The 19,859-nt window shown below is 39.1% G+C and overlaps 2 protein-coding genes and 1 long non-coding RNA gene across 3 annotated transcripts in view; 1 reads left to right on the top strand and 2 right to left on the bottom strand.

Annotated features, from left to right (window-relative positions):
• Positions 1 to 14,666, bottom strand: part of METAP1D (methionyl aminopeptidase type 1D, mitochondrial) — a 92,001-nt gene extending 77,335 nt beyond the window's left edge. Inside the window, exon 1 of the mRNA XM_070956905.1 lies at positions 14,611 to 14,666. Within this exon, the coding sequence (XP_070813006.1) occupies positions 14,611 to 14,656 (46 nt within the window). The 5' untranslated portion in view covers positions 14,657 to 14,666. The remainder of the gene's footprint in view (positions 1 to 14,610) is intronic.
• Positions 14,667 to 16,591: 1,925 nt separating this feature from the next.
• Positions 16,592 to 18,557, top strand: LOC139327186 (uncharacterized). Its single transcript, XR_011601654.1, has 3 exons — positions 16,592 to 16,755; positions 17,767 to 18,013; positions 18,132 to 18,557. It is a non-coding gene; the product is annotated as an uncharacterized lncRNA (long non-coding RNA).
• The window catches only part of HAT1 (histone acetyltransferase 1), a 33,171-nt gene continuing 30,679 nt past the window's right edge, over positions 17,368 to 19,859 (bottom strand). Inside the window, exons 10-11 of the mRNA XM_070956906.1 lie at positions 18,430 to 18,546; positions 17,368 to 18,127 (exon numbers count right to left, since the gene is read on the bottom strand). Of these exons, the coding sequence (XP_070813007.1) occupies positions 17,960 to 18,127; positions 18,430 to 18,546 (285 nt within the window). The 3' untranslated portion in view covers positions 17,368 to 17,959. The remainder of the gene's footprint in view (positions 18,128 to 18,429; positions 18,547 to 19,859) is intronic.

Here is a 19,859-nt window from a genome sequence, read left to right on the forward strand (position 1 = left end):
ATGGAGAATAGTGGCAGTTCTTTGCATGTGTGGGTGATATAAATAACCCATTATTTATGGAAACAATATATTTGGAAGAAGGTTGTTTCAAAGCAGATAATGGTACTCAATTTAACAACCAAAAGTCTGGGCCCTTTTCAGAAGTTATGCATACACGATGGAATCACTGGCTGCTCCATATACATACAGTAGGTTGTAATTGGGGTTTTAGATGCTAATTGTGTGTGGAAACTGGAGAGTTTCCACACACAATTGTGGTTTCAGCTGAGGAAAGCTCAAAAAAAGAAGAGGACCATTTTGAAGAATTACAATAGAATACAGAAGATAACAAGTACACTTTAGATATGGGTTTCTCCTTTTACTATTATACAGGATTTCATCAATAAATGTATGCATATATATACAAATTTATGCTTAACATTTTTAATTACCTATTTCAATCAAGCTGGAACCAATTACTCTATTTCCCATAGAAATATCACTTTGAATAGAGCAAATTTGAATAATGCAACCATTTCATGGGATTCATTATCTACATTAATCGAGACCTACCTGTATGGTGCACAGCTGCTTGATTTTCTACAAACTCAAAGATTATTTCCACACGAGAGATGTAAAGCAATAACTTTCTTTAAAAGAAGTCACAGAAAAAGTAGAGAAGCATACAGAGTTAGAGAACTTACAAACACATAATAAATGTCTTTAAACTCTTTATGAAGTTTATATACTTACTGTGCGAAGCAAAAATGAGAGTTTGCTTTTATATCCTAGCTTTTAGAGGTGGGAAAAAAAGACTCTTAGTCACACTTTCCTATGTTAATTGTTTTAATTTGTTTTCTGTGATCCATTGTTAAGGTGCTGCATGTCACATCTCAGAAGCATAAAATACAGGTCTCCAGTTCTTAATTTCACACTTGTGAATATTTTTTTCAGGAAAATACAAAATTATTTCAAGTATAATAAATACCGTTGCTTTTGTAAGGTCCCAGAACCAGCAAAACCTGGTAATGGGTTGCTGTAAGAGTTTGGATTAATTTTTTGCTGAGAGAATAACTCAAAATCTTGATTCTCCACGGGCAGAATCAAGAAAGAACCCTGTGATATTGGTGGGATTTCTCTCATTCTGTGAATCCTAAGAAAATAGAAAGGATACTGGACAGTATGAGTGCCGCCATTTGTGAACTGGATCCCTGACCTTCCTGGTTCCTTCAGGATGGCGGGGTAGATTTCTCCTGAAGAAGCCTTTCTGGATCAGTCAGGTGCAACAATTATTATTCATTCATCAACTAACTTCTTCCTCTAGGGAAGGTTCTAAAAAAAAGTGATTTTCCAACTGCAAAGCATCCTGGAAGTGGTTTATTTGGGTTCCTTTCAGTCAGTATTCAGATTTGGCCATGACACAGACCCTGTAATGGTCGCACTAGTGGGTAGATGAAACAAAACTTCAATAGGAGGAGTCTATCCCTCCTGTTCTGTGAAATCTTGTCAGTGATATTCAGTACTATCAACTATAGTATCCTTCTGACTCCTCACCAACATCATCCCAGGCTGAAAACTGGGAGCACTGTTTTGTAGTGGTGGGTAGATGGTTCCAGTCAGTGATAATTGGAGAATAATTGCCTACTCCAATGTCAAATGCTATAGAACAGCGGTGTCAAACACAAGGCCCGCGGGCCGGATGCGGCCTGTAACGTGGTCAGATCTGGCCCGTGGGCCAGCCCCTGACATTTTCCAGGACGGTCTACCCAATGCAAAGAGGAAACATGCCAGCAGTTTGGGCCACCCAGTCAGCCATGCCCACCCAGGCCCCCGAGATCAACCATAGCCTTGATGTGGCCCTCAATGAAATTGAGTTTGACATCCCTGTTATAGAAGATCTTTTCTGGCTCTGCCCTAATATTTAACATTCATACGAAGCCACTGAAAAAAGTAAACCATCAGCTCAGGAGGAGGTGTCATCAATAACACAAAGATAGATAGATAGATAGATAGATAGAATGATTGATTGATTGATTGATTGATTGATTGATTGGTCTATTTATCTATATATTTCTATCCAGGTCAAGTCTTGATGGAGCAGAAGTCCTAACTTTATATCGGGAGGCCATAATGATTGAGGGGAGGGGGAGAACTGATGATGAATTCCCAGCAGAAACTATCTGGCTTGGTAGCTCTGGAAGGACAATACTAGCTCTGAAACAGCAGATGTCCAACTTGGGGGTCATCCTAGACCTCGATCCATGGTTACTATTGTGGCTAGAGGAGCTATACCCAGCTTCAGTTGCTGGGGCTTTGGTATCTTTTCCTGGAGAAGAAAACCCTGGCAAAGTGACAAACACCTTGTCACTTAGATTACTGCAATTTGCTCTACATGGGGATGCCTCAGAACTCCTTGCCACCCACTTTAACGCTCCAGGATGTTCTTGACCACACCAATTTACAATTTATTCACACTTTTTTCTGAGTAGGTGGGTTTACTTGCAAACAAAGCAGATTGGCCTACAGCCACAAGTCATTCTTTTTAATTCTTAAGTACATGAAGTCTGAATGTGGCTGAAAGGTGTTTTGCATTCTATCAATTTCCTGTTTCGTTATAATATTTTTAAATAATTAAAACTGCAGCCTAAACATAGTTATTTCACAAAGAAAGAAAAAAAACTAAAAAAGATGAGAAACCTTTTCTATGTAGTTAGCAAGATTCTGGAAAACATAGAGAAGACATATGGGATCCCTGCTATTAATAAACAATTGAATGAAAGTATTTTTGTTTATGAACTTCATATGATCTTCCATTATTTTATTATGAAACAAGAACAGACAACTTTTTTGAAAGCTGGAAAAAGAAAATATTTGTTTTCATACTCACTTTTTACATGAACATAGATTCAAACTACAAGTTGGATTTCTACTTACAGAAGCTTAAATTTTTTGTTCATTAAATACCGGTACACTACTGGCATATTCTTGCTCAAGGCAGCTCACCACAAACCATATATTAATACCTTACCAAAAAAAGATAACCTAATATTTTCCTATCTCATCACCGCTTTGTAAACCTGGATGCCGCTCCATTTTAGTGGACCTGAACTATGCAATGCAGCATTCTGGGGTTTTTTTTCCCCCCCAAGCACATCCAGACATGACATAATAATCTGCTATCTAACAAATGGTTCCAGATATAGTCAGTCACAAAAACTGTTTGACAGTATGCAACTTAACACCCATGGTAGACTATTGATACTCATTATTTGCAATGCTGAAAAACATTTGGGTGGAGGAAGGTTGTTCATTCTTTGTTGTCATTTTTTGATATTGTTTCTGCTATTATTTCTAATTTAGATATGCAATTGTTGCTTCTGTTGTTTTTCATAACATATTTCTGACAATTTCCTTTGACCAAGAAAAATTTTAACTACGGCAATATAAAAATAATAATCATGTATGAAAGGCCTCAGATATTATTATGCATCCAAATGTATTCTTTTTTTTTTTTTTTTTTTAATTTGATTTATATGCCGCCCTTCTCCGGAGACTCAGGGCGGCTTACAGTGCGTTAAGCAATAGCCTTCATCCTTTTGTATATTTATACAAAGTCAGCTTATTGCCCCCACAAACTGGGTCCTCATTTAACCTACCTTAGAAAGGATGGAAGGCTGAGTCAACCTTGAGCCTTGGAGAGATTCGAACCAGCAGTAAATTGCAGGCAGCTGTGTTAATAACAGGGTGCTTTAAACCACTGTAGTACCAAGGCTCGTTCACATCTTCTTCTATTATAGATTATCCTATTTGGCCTCATTGCTCAATGTGTAATTTAAGAACCATGCAACTGTTCCTCAACTTTGAAATATGCATAGCTACCCGGATTTCAAAAGGAATGAGAGCCGTGTAAATGGGTGGATCAAAATTATTCTGTTAATCTTATCATTAATTGTTTTTGACATAAATAAGCTCTGCTTTCTTTAGTCACTGTTGTCAGATCATCTCTAAACAGCAATCAAGACTCAGCGTGTATTTAATGGGTTGTATTTATTTTACATAAGAGACTTTACTGACACCTGAAAAAGGATTTCATCCTGTACCATAATTCAAGATTGTAACATAATGTATAACAACTACAAAGAGAAGGATGAAAATGAGAGCTGAGCCTTGAATACAGTTTTCTTTCAACTCCCATGTAAATTCCAATATTCACCCCTGAATTCCTTAACACAAGGGATCACGTTCACCACTTACAATGGTAAATTTGGGCTCAGATCCAGCTAGTCTACCTGTCTAATACTGATGAAAAATTAGGCGCCACCAGATAACAGTAGTGATCAGAAAGCTCTTTCAGAAGCTTGTAACTGATAACAAATGAAATTAGTACACTGTTTTAACTAAAGGTCTTCTTTCCACAGGATGCAATAACAGGAAGATACAGACCAGGGAGTTGACAGTCAACCATCACCATCTGTTCCTCTTCTTGGTTTTGTGAAATGCACATTTCAATTCCAATTTGGTGAGGTTGGCAAATAAATGGAATATCCAGCACAGATATAAAACTCATGTCCAGGGCATTTATTAAAAGCAAAACAATTCATAATGAGAATTAAATACCGTCTTTATTCTTTCAAAATGAAGAAATCGTTTTCCCCAAACTAAAATCCAATTTTCCCTGAAACTAGTAGAGGGTAATTATTTTGAGGTTATGGATCGTATCTTTCTTTGGTTTTATTCCATTCTTTATGTCCCTTTGGTTTTATTGCATTCTTTTTCTATTTCATTTTTGTGCCACTTAGAGCAGCAAGTAGGGTAGTGATGTCACCAGAGAAATAGGGTTGGGATTTTATCACACGCATGCCTTTTCTTTTTTTCTGCTATGTTTAGACTACTTTTTTTTTATGAAATAAAATTAATATGTTAAATCTTCCAGAGGCTCGCCTCTATTTTATCTTTTAAGAAAAAATGGAAAAAATGCTAATTTTTAAAAATTTGCCACCAAATTCCAATAATGCAATGTTGAGGGGCATTAAAAAATTGAAGGTTGCCTACCCATGGGTGCCCAAGTGGTATCTAGTACTCAGGTCCCCCACTTATTCATCCAAGAAAGCTTGCTCAGGATTATGCTTTGTCTCTGTTATAAGCAGCAGGTATGCTGGGATGCAGTGAGGAATTTTCATGGCTTTCTCCTCTTACATAATGTGGGTTCACTGCTTTTAAATTTAATGGAAACAGTGCTATTGCACTGGATGACTGGAGAAGCAGTGAGACATTTTCTGCCCTTCTAGCAAGCCCCCCCCCCTTAAGATTGCTACTTAATCACAGCTAACAAGAGTAAGGAATAAGCAACTCTAACCCTCTCACAGATGTAATAATAATGCCGTTTACGTTGGTTTTCTCAGTACAAATTGTAAATCTAGGTGTTGTGTTTACAAACCTTAACTGTTGTCTATGGCTCAGTATTTTGTTTTAACTGAGGTATTATGGCTTGCTCAACAAACCATGGCTTAGGGTGACGAGGGAACCCAACCTCAGGATCATGGAAGCAATAGGGAAAAGACTTGCTGGGTCCTTCATCCCAACAATTCTACTTAAGACTGCTGCTTCGTTGCTCTCATTAGCGGAAGGGAGGCAGACATTTTGTTCACTTCTCCCAGTTGATTAGGGAAAATTGGACGAGACACCTGCTGGCTGCATGTGGCCCATCGGTTGCCAAACCTTTCCCTAATCCTCTAATCCTTTATCAACAGTATGAAAACAGAGCAAATTAGTAGATTGGAGAACGATTCCTGAAAAAAGAATAATCAGATAAGAAATGTAGATATGTTATTTTTACTTATAAAAAGATCAGACACAACGTGTAGGGGGTGGATCCTACATGTTAAATGTTAAATTTAATTGATCACTTTTCCCTCTTTTTTTGTATGCTTTTTTTCTTTTTTATTGTTGTTAGGATTGAATGTACGCTTTTGTTTGTTTTACTGTTTTGTATTTTATCTTTCATGATAAAACAATAAATATTTTTTTAAAAAAGATCAGACACAACATGGTACTACAATAATATTTAAGTACAGGTAGTCCTCGACTTGTTCATTTGATGACCGTTCAAAATTACAGCAGCAGTGAAAAATGTGACTTATGATGGTTTTTTATAGTTACAAACCTTTGCAGCATCCCCATGATCGTATGATCAAAATTCAGATGCTTGGCAACTGGTTCCTATTTATGACCACTGCTGTGTTCCAAGGTCATGTGATCACCTATTGCGACCTTCTGACAAGCAAAGTCAATGGGGAAGCCATGATCATTTAACAGCTGGGTTACTAACTTATCAACTGCAGTGATTCCCTTAACAATTGTAGCAAGAAAGGTCATAACATGGGGCAAAATTCACTTAACAACAGAAATTTTGCGCTCAATTGGGGTCATAAGTTGAGGACTGCCTGTAACCAAGAACAGCATATTTTCATTTTAAAATTTATTCCACCTGCTTAAATAAGAAAGAAATTCACGGGCAGCAAAACATCCTGTGACGTCTGAGCAGACTTTCTTTCAACTTTCTCACAAGCAAATAATGTGGACTGTAGCAAATATTGTAGCAAAGATTGGCACCAACTGAATAACCCTAGAGGATGACTTAGTTATAATTTTTGATTTTGACATGATGAGCAGAGGATAAGAGATACGGTTTCTTCTTAAATATTTAATATCAGCAGCAATAAAGTGATTCCCTGTACATTGGTAATATTAATAAAAGATCATTCTTACATGGACTTCCAAACATTATTTTTATTCCAAACTCTACGGAAGCCTTTCTGGGGTTGTTCAGAAGTCCTGGTTCTGTGATAGACTCTGATGAAAAAAAAAGTTTCTTTTTTAGTGTTCTTTTTAAGTGTTAGTGACTGCAATGATAGGGCTTTTTATATGGTACATGTGTCAGCTGCTGGCTTGCTGCTCTTGTAAAAATTTTAAAACAATATATAGGTTAGAAGTAAATTGTTTTGTGAAATTTCTATGCTTTTTTGCAGGGGTTCCTTGAGACCTGAAAATTATTTGAAGGTTTCCTCCAGAGTAAAAAATGTAGAGATCAGTTGCTCTACTAGATTCTGGGTTTCTACTATACTGTAAACCCAAGGAGTTGTGGCAAATTCTGGAGAACCGGTAGTGGAAATTTTGAGCAGTTTGGAGAACCGGTAGCGGAAATTTTGAGCAGTTTGGAGAACCGGTAGTGGAAATTTTGAGCAGTTTGGAGAACCGGTAGCGGAAATTTTGAGCAGTTTGGAGAACCGGTAGCGGAAATTTTAAGTATTTCAGAGAACTGGCAAATGCCACCTCTGGCTGGCCCTAGAAGTGGGATGGGAATGGAGACTTTGCAATATCCTTTCCCCAGGAGTGGGGAGGGAATGGGGATTTTGCAGTATCCTTCCCCTGGAGTGGGGAACTTATTAACGGTGTGTGACTTAAATAGGCTAAGGGAGTGGCCAATTATCCTAAGCCTTATCTCGAGGACACCTCCTCCTCCTGAGTAGCAACTCCTGCCTTTTGGCAGCCCTACGTGCTTGAGCATTGAGGAGAGGCTCCTCCACTTTGTTATCTCCACTTGAAGGAGCCTCTGGAGGTTCTGAAGGCCCTGGCTGAGTCTCTGCCTCTGGCACCACATCCTCTTCAGCCTCCTCGTTGTCCGACGCGAGCACCGGCTGCACAGGCTGCGTGACACCACACCAGCCTCCTCGTTGTTGGGATCAACCACGATCCACGCAGGCCACTGGTGGGTCACAACAGAGATAGATTTTTTTTCTTTTTCTGACCCAATATGCTTTGGCATGGGGTTGGGGCAGACATAGATATTAATTTATGTTTTATGTAGAACGATTATTCAGATTTTCTGTATTAGCAGGATGGGCAGAATCACAACTTTCAGACTTCCATTCCAACATATCTAGAGGGTATAGGGTTCTGGAAGGCTGTTCTTAGCCTTGGTATTAACCTAGAGCAGTGATGGTTAACCTTTTTGGTGCTGAATGCCCAAACCGTACACGTGTGCGTGAATGCAGGTGCGGGTGCCCGAATCCCCAAAATGCAATGTGAGCGCCCCCTGCGCATGCGCCCCACCCACGTGCATGCATCTCCCCCGCATATGCCCCGGCTCCCCCGCACCCCATTTTGGCTTCCAGGTTGGTGCAGGAGGCTTTCTAAGCTGAAACGGGGCATGTGCCCTGTTTTGGGCATGGAAAACCTCCTGCACCAACCTGGAAGCCAAAACGGGGCACGAGGGTGCCACATGAGCAGTGCTGTGGAGTCGGAGTCGGAGTCGGAGTCGAGGAGTCGGAGTCGGAGGAAATTTTGGGTACCTGGAGTCGGAGTCGGAGTCGGCAAACAATGCACCGACTCCGACTCCGACTCCGGAGGCATCCTAAACAATGGCAAAAAGACTGCTAACATAAAGTTATGAAAGGACGTTTTGTCTTCCTTAAAATGGATGCATGCACACGTCACAGAGTCAATTATTTCGCTATTAATGTTAGATTTGTGGATGAAAATAACAAAACAATAACACGGACCCTCGGAGTAAAGGACACTCAGGCACATCACACCAGTGATTACCTTCAGAAGTTAGTGGAGGGTGTTCTAGAAGATTTTGAAATTAAAAAGGAACAGATTTTATGTGTTGTGACAGATAACGCTTCTAACATGTTGAGCACAATTGAGAAGATGAAGGCAGATGAAGAAGGTATCAAACAGATATTAGACTTAGAGGAAGACAGCTCTGCAAGTATTAGAGAAAGTTTAGAAACTGAAGAGAATGCTGACATTTTTTTAGACAACTTTGTTGAAGAAGCATTGAAGCTTGCTACTATTCATCATATGCGATGTGCTGTTCATACACTGCAACTTGCCATAAGAGATGGATTAAAAGATCGCCATGCAGCTACATTAATTGGCAAATTACGGCAAGTAACTGTTGCAGCCAGGGCCCCAAAAACAGATGCAATTTTGAAAAGACGTGCAGGAAAAGGAGCCATTTTGGATCAAACAACTCGCTGGGGAAGCACTTATTTAATGGTGAAGCGTTTGCTTGAACTTAAAGACTTCATAGAAGAAATGGACAATGAAAATCTTGCATTAACTGCAAGCCAGTGGACACAAACAAAAGAGCTGGAGAACCTTCTTTCTCACCCCTTCACTGTCACCAAGAGGTTGCAATGTGATGATCTAACCCCGGGTAAATTCCTCTTGGAATGGAAGAGCCTGTTATATCGCCTGAACAAAAATGGAGGGTTAATAGCTGAGGGCATTGCATCTTCAATGATGAAAAGAGAGAGTCTTTTGCTGGAAAATGAAATCTTGTTAGCGGCTATTTATGTCGACCCAATGAGCCGACTTTTATTGAACAGTAAACAGATTGCTACTGGGAAAAAGGCCCTCTATGATGTAGCAGTTCGCATGAAGGGATTACGACCTGAAATACCTCCACAGGAGGATGGAGTTCTTTTAAGCAATAGTGGTAACTCAGAATCATCTTCTTCAAACGAAGAATTAGACTTTGATTCCTTCTTAGACAAAATGGAAGTTGCTAAAGGAAAGCGACGTCGCATAAGCGTTACAGAACCAGTAAATGTCCAAATAAAAAAATTCCAACAGGAGTTTTATAAAGCACTAAAAGAAGTTGAAAAGTATGATCGCTCATCAAAACTTACTGTTGAAGAAGCCATCCTTGTTTATCCAGAGATCGTTAGTGATGTGGCCAGAATAGTTACTGCAATGCCACCCACCCAAGTCAGTGTCGAAAGATTATTTTCAGCCCTAAAAATAATAAAGTCTGACTTAAGAGCCTCTATGAAAGAGGATCTGGCAGAGGCAATTCTCTTCCTTAGAACTCTACATTGAATTGATTTGCATTTGCTAAGCCTATAACTACATTTCAAGATTAATATAAACCATTTCTAGGTTTTACAGATTTTGTTTTTGGTTCATATAGATAAGCTTTGTTTTTGTTCTAAAACAACCAAATAATGTGGTTTGTATTTTTGAACTGGTAAAGTTCCATTTCCTGATGTTTATGCCTGCTGCTACTATCCAGCAACTTGATTAATTAAATTAATAAAAAAAAATTAATAAAACTTTGTTGTTTTCATTGTGTTTGTCTTTTGCTTAAACTGTTCAATACAGTAGACTGTTGGCTTCCCAGCCAGTAGTCCTGTGGTAATGACATGTATGTTGCCTTTCTTTCCTTCAAGGAATGTATAAAATACATTCGCATATTAATACAGAGGAGTCGGAGTCGGGGAGTCGGAGTCGGAGTCGGAAGTACAAAAAACTGAGGAGTCGGAGTCGGAGTCGGAGTCGGAACATTTATCTCCCGACTCCACAGCTCTGCACATGAGGCCACCCTGCACACTATTTTGGGCCTGGAAAGCCTCCTGCACTAACCTGCATTCCCCACACACATGCGTCCCTCTCCCCACACATGCATGTGTGCATCCCCTACATGCGCCCAATCCCTGCACATGCACGGCAGAGACCCAAAGACCATTTGGCCAGTGGGAGGTGCATACACATGTGTGGTGGAGCTGGGCTGGGGCAACAGCTGGTGTGCCCACAGAGAGGCCTTTGTGTGTCACCTGTGGCACGCATGCCATAGGTTCGCCATCACGGACCTAGAGTAATGGTATGAACTGACAGTCAAAGGAACAGGTTATTATCACATAATATCTTGTAATAACAGGAATCTTCAGTACAGTATTTATTAACTACTTTTCATTTTAAGGAATACCAAGAGTATATATTAGGCCATAAATAATATGAAAATTATAAAATGCTACATCCGATGATCTTCAACATCCATAGGGTAATGTGACCAGATTTCAGTAAAATTTCCTTTTTCTTTGTTTTACACTTCTATCCTGGGTACTTTTATTTAGGTCAATGCATTGGAGAATGCAGGCTTAATATTGAATGCATTCAATTTATGATTAAGAAACGTATCTGTTTCTTCACCTCTTTTCCAAAATATCGGAACACTCCATCTCCTTACTCCAGCATAGAAAATTATGAGTTTGAAGAGGGCAAATTTATCGTTGCCTTTCCCCAAAGTGAACAGAAATCCCACAAATCAGAAATGATTGTTTCATTCATATGCAAATACATATCTTTTCAGGCTCTAGCCATATTGACACATGGGAAGAAGCCCGTTTAGTTCAACAGGATTAGCTTCAGAATAGACATATATAGGATTGTGTTGTCAATTCTTAATAGACTGCATGATGCAATCCTTGAATTACATTTATTGGGCAAGCTGAGGATTACTCTTGAATATGTGAATAGAATAGAAACCACTCTGAAGAGGCTGTCTTGCAGAAACAGACACAATTATTTTAAAGAAAGAGGAAGAAGGAAATGGGAGGAACCATCTAGGGCAGTGGTGTCAAACTCGCGGCCCGCAGGCTGGATGTGTCACACACTGGCCACACCTACCCCCATTTTAGCAAAAGGGGGGGGGAAGTCACAATACGTCACGTGACGACAATGTGATGCTGCAAGTTTGCCACCCCTTATATAGAGGATGCCAAATGAGTAAAACAGCTCGACTGGTGTGAGTGGCAGTCCGGCACACGCACACATGCAGTTTGATGTGCATGAGTTGAGCTGTATGTGTGCGCCAACCACATGTGCAGCCCAGTTCTGAATAGGCCATGGCCCAGTAGTGGGCCACAGCCCAGGGGTTGTTCCTAAGCCTGCTGCATCATGTGATTATCTACTTAGTGACCATGGCACTTACTGACCAAGTTGCTGTTGCCAACTGTGGTCTCTAAGCAAGAACTACCTGTAGTTTGAACAAAAACTGGGGAGCAACAGAATACTGTAGGAGGAAATGAGAATTGTTAAACATTCTTTTCTCTCTACCTCATTCTGCTAACAAAAAGATACATTTGGTGGAACACATTAGCTGAATTCCATCCTTTTCATTTCATTTGTATAAATGCATTCCAATGTTATTGCAAGTTTTATTTCTCTTTCTCCTTTAATGTTGCACGGTATGATTTCACAGTTAGGCCAATATTCCTATTCTCTTGTTTATTATAGTTGTAAATTGTTATTATTAATTATCAGTTCATCAGAGGGATTCTATTTTCCCAGTGCAAGAGTACAGAATACATAACAAAAAATGCAATCTATTTATATGTACATATGGGTATGCATGTATAAATGGCCAAAAGTAAGTTCTGCCTTACATTCATATTCTGGGATATGACAGAAATTTTATATAGTCTAGGAGAAGTTTTCCCACAGTGGGATTGATTGATTGATTGATTGATTGATTGATTGATTATTTATTTATTTATTTATTTATTTATTTATTTATTTATTATTTATTTATTTTTGCAATTTATATGCCGCCATTCTCCTGAGGGACTGAGGGCGGTTTACAAAAACAATATCCAATACAAATCACAATAAATTAAAATCAACAACCCAAATTAAAACAGTTTAAAATTATAGCAATGTACACCCATGGCGGATCAGCTAACGAAAGAGCCACGTGTTCAACTATTCCATGGATTCAATTAATCCATGGAATAACTTGCTTCCCAGATTTGTGGGTACTCCTTCAGTGGATGTTTTCAAAAGTAGACTGGACAACCATTTGTCCAAGAAGGTATAAGGCACGGGTGTCAAACTCACAGTGCAACATTGCCATCACATGACATTTCATGGCGTTTTTTTCTCTTTGTGGAGCTGGAATTGGCATGGCCTGTGCATGACACATCTGGCCTATGGGCCGCCAGTGTGACACCCCTGGTATAAGATGTCCTGCCTAGAAGACGACTGAGGTCCCTTTCAGCCCTATGATTCTATGTTCTATACTCTAATATGGGCACCCAACTCATTAACATAGGTTGGAAATACATACTAGCAAGGAAATACATAGTAGCATATTAACCATCGCTTGACAGCTCATTAAATAACTTTTTTCCCTCAGAAGCAGAAATAAACATGCTTTACTAGCATGAACATAGAAGGAAGAAGTGATACATCAAATGGCTACTTGTAAACACAATTGGTTTTTTTTTTTTTTACAGGTCAACATCTGAACTTTCAAGGAGCCACAAATACAACTATAGCCTTCCTATTTGTTTTTGAATTCCAAGTATAAATTGAGTTTTTATCTGAAACGGAATATTTTAAAAGATTGAGAGCCACTTATCAGAAGATGCAGAGAGTGCCTACTTCATAATGATTTAGCTTTTTAAAATCAGCAAATCAGTGCATATAAGGATACTGCAGGCTCTCATGACCATTAAGATGTGTTTCAAAGAATATTATCCTGATTTTTGTTATTAAGAAATTAGAATATTATTCTAAGGAAATTATTAATCCTTGAAAACTGTTCCAATGCATAATCAGAACATTTACAATCTACTCCAATAGTGCAATCAATCATATTCCTGTAGACAGGCTATGCCAGAGTTTAGACAGACAACTTATGAATTGCTTTAAAATTATATTCACATTTGCTTTCTTAAAGAAAAAATATCCAAGTTCATCAGACATCTCTTTCAAACTACTCCTATATATACAGGGCCGGATTTTCCTATAGGCTAACTAGGCTTCAGCCTAGGGCCTCAAGATCAAGAGGGGCCTACATTCAAATTGTTAGCAAAATTAAAATTACACTTTCACTATAGGTGAAAGGGCCTCATAAGTGGAATAACCTAGGGCCTCTTTTCATCTAAATCCGGCCCTGTATATATAGCTTTCAATCTAACAAAAATTAGACTTTGCGATCAAAGAGACACATTGGCTGCAATTGCCATTGCAAACCTATACTTAATCTAACAATAAGAGTCTTTAATGGAAGCCCAAGAATATACTACACAAGTCTATGAAGGCAACCCCTCCTACAAGTCAAATCTGACTCCTGGTGATTTCATAGATACAGAATAATATGTGGGATTTTTGGCAGCAATATGGAAGCAGTTTGCCACTGACTTCTTCCCTGATGGTTCCTCCTTTAAGTACTAACTAACTCCAATCCTGTTTAAATTTCGAAAATCAGCTATTTTATACTGAATAAATTCTGTTGATGCAACACAATGTAGGATCACATTTGTACAAACTGGATTTATACCCTTTTAGGTATATCTCACCAATCATTATTCAGGCTTTAGATAACCAGACACCGATCAAGATTTGCAAACTTCAATTCAGATTAAAGCATATTTCCCGTTTATGGAGTTACAGGAATCCTTTAATCCCTATATACCATAACTTCTACAGTCAGGATGGAGCGCAAGTAACAAGAAAGCATGCTTAAGATATAATTCCAGCAGCAAATTTCAAGCAAAACTTTCATCGTGGGGAGAAGAGGACGTTGTACAGTACATCGGTTACTTTTGTTGGAACTCTTTGGATTTTTTTTCCCGACACTTAATAAACTTGGAAATTCTGAGTTTCTCTAAAATAATAGCATTACTAAATAAAAGGAGAAAGACTTAATCGAGTCCTTCCTGCTAGATAGAAAAGCTATTATAAGTCAGCTTTCAGGCGTGCTATACGAGGCATCCGCTTTCCTCGCCTGTGGAATCGCTCTTCGCAGTCGGCTCTGAGACAATCACAGAAGGCACTTACCCGTGAACAGGCGCAGCATACCAACAGCACCCCTGGGCGCCGCCATTTTGCATAAACACGCCGGTCACGTGGGAGCGGTGTTACACTCCCACCCATGGCCCGCCACTGAGCCGGGAGAAGACGGCAATTTAAGCGAAGGAGGCAAAAACGGGCGCGCGAAAAGGGGAGGGGAGGTGCCGAGAGGAAGCCACGCCCCTTTCTCGGCTGTTGCTCGTCTTCCTTTCACACGATTGCTTGGAGAGCAGGTAACGCGAAGGTGGTTCCCGCCCCCCCCCCGCCCGCCCAAAAAAGGCAACTTGGATTTTCTCGGGTTTTCCTTGAAAGTGTTTCGCTTCTTTGAAGAACCCAAGAAGCTTCTTGAATGAAAAGCGAAACGTCTTCAAGGAAAAACCGAGAAAGTCCAGTTGCTTGCCTTTTGAAAAAACAAAAATATGCTAAGATGCCTGAAAATCTCCATAGACAAAGAGCAAAGGGTTTGCAACTGTTGTGCAGTTAAACGCCTATGGAGATTCTCAGTCATCCATGTCATGGTTGTCCCAAAGGTGCTTTTTCAAGAGGAAACTCGACTTTCTGGTTTTTCTTTGAAGACGTTTCGCTTCTCATCCAATCAGAGCTGAAGAAGCTTCTTGGATGAGAAGTGAAACATCTTCAAAGAAAAACCAGAAAGTCCACTTGCCTCTTGAAAAAGCACCTTTGGGACATATTGTACAGCTATAGTGGAAGCCAGCAGCATCCCTTGGGCGATGTAGACAAGGATAGTTGTATATCTTTCTCCTTTGAAGGAAACCTTGAAATGTTTCAATACTCTTGGTTTCTTAGGACAAATCAGCCCTTTTTGAACAGCAGGGGTGGGGGGAGCGCGAATGCAATTGAGTCCTCTTGCTCAGCAAGCCGAAATACTCAGGTGAGTCCCGAGATACTCACTTGGGACTCAACCACCTATCTCGCTTCGGGCATCCCTTGAAATTCTTCACCTTTTTATCCACGAATGGGATGCAGAGCCCCCCCCCAAAAGGACAGCAAGTAAAGTGAAAATATGGTGCTGATTTTTTTCACTAAATGCTTGACCACATGGCTCTGAGCAGTCCCAGTTGGTCGCCTATAAATATCTGGGGCTGCTATATTTTCCCCCAAAAATATACAAGTAGTCCTTGATTTACAACAGTTTTAGTGACCAAAGTTACAACAGCACTGAAAAAGGGACTTATGACCATTTTTCAAACTTAGGACCATTGCAAGCATCCCCACGGTCATGGTCACATGATCAAAATTCAGATGTTTGGTAACTGACTCAGGGTCATGTGATCCCGTTTTGTGACTTTCTAACGAGCCAAGTCAATGGGGAAACCAGATTCTCTTAACAAGTGTCACTAACTTTACAATTGCAGTGGTTCATTTAACAACTGTGGCAAGAAAGCTTGTAAAATGGGACAAAATAGATTTAACAAATGTCTCGCTTAGCAACATAAATTTTGGGCTCAATTGCAGTCATAAATTGAGGACTACCTGTAGTACTGGCATTCCAAATGCCATGTGATGATGATTGATTGATTGATTAACTGACTTAAGAGCCAGTTTAGTACAATGGTTAGGCTAGAAACAGGAAGCATGCCAGCTGAGTCATCCTGAGTAAGTCCTTCTATCTCAGCTATAGGTATCAGGCAAGGGCAAACCACTTCCAAAAATCCTTGCCAAGAAAACTACAGAGCTAGTCCAGATACTTGCACTTTGCCAACTATCACTGCATGATGGATTTCTGTACATTCTCCTGCTACTGCCTCAAAAGTTTTGAAATTGCATTTATTGATGTTGTGTATTCCATCTTTCTGAGTGATAAGGACTGTGCAAAGCAAATGATAACATACAAAATGTTATTACAGAGATTAAAGTATTTGTGTGGAAGTAAGCTGCCACAAATTTACTATAATAACAGGAGAGCAGACATAATTAAAATACATTGAATTACAACCACCATCAGGTCTACAAACTTTTTGAAGAATGTCTGAGATTAAGCTCTTGTTCTTGGGGGTGAAGTTCCACAGTCACATGGCTACAACCAAGAAATTGTCCTTCCTGCTACTCTGAGGAATCTTACTAGGAAGATTGAACCTGAACTGGGTCTCTATTGTCCCTCCTAGCAGCCAGGCAAATTACCAACCAAATTACGAATGAGTTTAAGTATATTAATTGCCATATTTTGAACTGAGATCAGAAATATACTAATACTTTGTAGCTAATAGTTGGTTAGTCAGCTGATTCTGATAAAACCTCAATATCCCCTACCACACCAATAAAATTGGAGTTCTTCCCATCACCTACACCTTTCTGCTTCCATAACTTGACTTTGACAGAAAGCAGGAGTCAATAAACCTGAGATAATTGGTCTAACTGGATGAAGCTATTCTGTAACTGTATTGGATTGGTCCACCTAACACTGGCAAATAATTTCAAATACTCTTGTGTAAAAAGCAATCCAAAGGAAATTATGTTGTGGCTTTTCCAGTTCTGCTAATTTACCATTCGGGCCAGATCAAGCTAAATTAACCTTAAGGCAAGAATTTGATGTAGAAGGTCAAGCAGAATCTGCTGCCCTCTCATGGGATGTATCTATATATCATGTTAACAGAATTTTAGTTCCCAAATGCACTTCATATTTATACCAAATTTTGACCACTATACTTTAACTCATGGAAAGTAGCAAACTTGTAATACTATGTGATCTGTGAGCTTCAGCCACAAATGGTAACAGTCATTAAATGTAGTTAGGTGCTAATTTTATTCAGTTTGGTACACAAATTCATCACAATTTTTACTCTTAGGCATTGGGCCCATTAGAATGACAGACCATACATTTGGGGGGACGTACTTTAGGTTTTAGTCTTTAAATTCCCCACCATGCCTTTCAATGTTGCACCTAAAGTTCTGCAGGATAGTCAAACCATTCAGTATTATGTTGTGAAATTCTATAGACTTTAGTGATTTGGATCATGGATCCGAATATTCTCAAAGGTGAGAGAGGGCTTGCAATCTTTATTTATGCCATTGTACTTTGGTATCTTGTTACATCATCTCAATTGGTAAGCTAGATCTTACACATACTATGCAGGGATTCAGACCAGTTTTGTTAATGCTTGTAATCTACTTTCTTTATTTCAGCAAAGTGCCAGTAGATTGAGATACTGGTTTTTAGAATCTACAACACAAAAATATAAAAAATCCAAAATACAGAAAACCACAGTCATTTTGAAAGTGATTAAAATGTCACATGAAATTTTGCAGTGGAGCAGTGATCATGAATGTATTTCACAATGCAATAGGCAGAAGTTTGCATGTTTCTTATAGAGAATCCTCAGACCTGAGCAAGTCGTTCTAGGACTCGTCGATAATCTGAAATAAGTTGCTGGTACGTCTCTTCCAATTGTTTATGTTGTAAATTTATGTCTATTTGGTTCAACTGATTGGTCAACTCTTCTGGTCTTAAACATCTTCTCATCTTGGCAATCTCTCTCTGCTTTTTCTAGAAAACAAAGGATTTACACATATGAACAACATTACCACATTTCACCACCTCCTGACAATTTGTTGACACTGTGATGATGATTTGTATTCTACTAAAATAAATTAAAGGTTAATTGGATATTTCCTTACCAGGAATGGAAGCAGAAAACGAAAAGAACTTGGAGAAGGGATATTCAGACAAAATAAAAAGAAGGAAAGGAAGTTGGCATTTGGGAAAGCCTGAGTGGTGGGCAAAGTGTTCATTCACTCCTTCCCCTCATGAGAAATTCAAATAAAAAATTAAAACAACGGAAAAGCTACCTTATATGGGCCCATCAATCTTCTTTTTACATCCAATCTATAACTTCTGGATTGTTCTGCATTACTCATGTCTGTTGCATGTAACCGGAGAATTTCATAAACTCGCCGTGTATGTTGCTAACAGTAAAAGGAAAAACATATGATAAAAGGAGTTGGAATTATGGCTCCCAATGTACAAAGTTAAAAATCTTGCCTACTGTCTTTTCTTCTTGACTGTTTCCATTCCTTAAACTTCAGCAGTCACTACAATTTATCATATTAGTTTTTACCTATCCTCCTTTTTCAAGGACCTAACTTTCTCAAATCTTATTCATTTTTAGCACTTATGTACCATCTAGCCTACATAACTCCAGGTTGTTTAAAATAGTAAGATTAATACATAAAATTTAAACATATCAAAACCTAACCTCAGCAAGATATAAATTGTGAAAACATAGCAGACCATCCACGCTAACCTCCTGATCGAAAGTAGCACATAATTCTAATAAGCAAATAAATAATTCTGGGGTGGGTGGGTGGGTGGATGAGGTGTGTGTTACAATTTACTCACATTTTCATTCTAGGCAAAAGATTTATTTTCATCTTGCAATCTGTAAATTTCAAACAGTCGAGCCTTTTGAACCTTTTCTCCCTAGAAAATTGGTGTCCTAAATTCCTCAAAGGCTTTATTGAATAATTATACAAAAGTCAGATCTCAACAACAATTTGAAATTGATTGTTGGTAACCAATACAATATTACCATGAGTTTGAAAAAATAATATCTTGATTCTTGACCTAGAAACATTGTCTAAAAATTCAAAAAGCTACCTTAAAACACGTGGGGTTCGTAGAACCTATCAGTAAAAGAAGCTGTACTGTACTAGTTTTCAACATAATAAGTATTATATATAGTTTTGGTTACAATGTAGTCTTTCTGTAAATAATTCCTTATCTAAGGGCATTTTGCAAGTACTCTTAGACCCAGAGTCATTTGTTCACTGTCCATTCAAAGTCATGACAGCGCTGAACAAATGGTAGTTATAACCTGTCCTCAGTATTCTCACCATCCTAGCACCCCTTTGGTCACATGATCGCAATCTGGGCACTTGGCAAGCAGTTCACACTTATGACCAGTTGCAGTGCTCTAAAATCATATGATCACCATTTGCAATCTTCCCTGCTGGCTTACTCAAAAGGTCAATTGGAAAGCCATCAATCTGGGAAGTATCCCCCACCCGCGCACCGTCCTGTAGACCCTCTACACTTGCATTGCATTGGTCAATCATGAGCCTCATGCACTCTTCCCAACCCTTGTGACGCCTTTCTCGCACTCTCACCAACTTGGACCATGACTCTTGCATACCCTCTCATGTACCTTTCCTGGACTTGTGGCTCTTGGGAACCTGTCCTGGCCCTCCTCCACATCTCCTCATTTCCGCCCCCTGCTTGC

Source organism: Pituophis catenifer, unplaced genomic scaffold (genome assembly GCF_029215685.1).
Source record: "Pituophis catenifer annectens isolate HBS135680 unplaced genomic scaffold, rPitCat1.0.hap2 SCAF_1, whole genome shotgun sequence".
NCBI classification, from domain to species: domain Eukaryota; kingdom Metazoa; phylum Chordata; class Lepidosauria; order Squamata; family Colubridae; genus Pituophis; species Pituophis catenifer.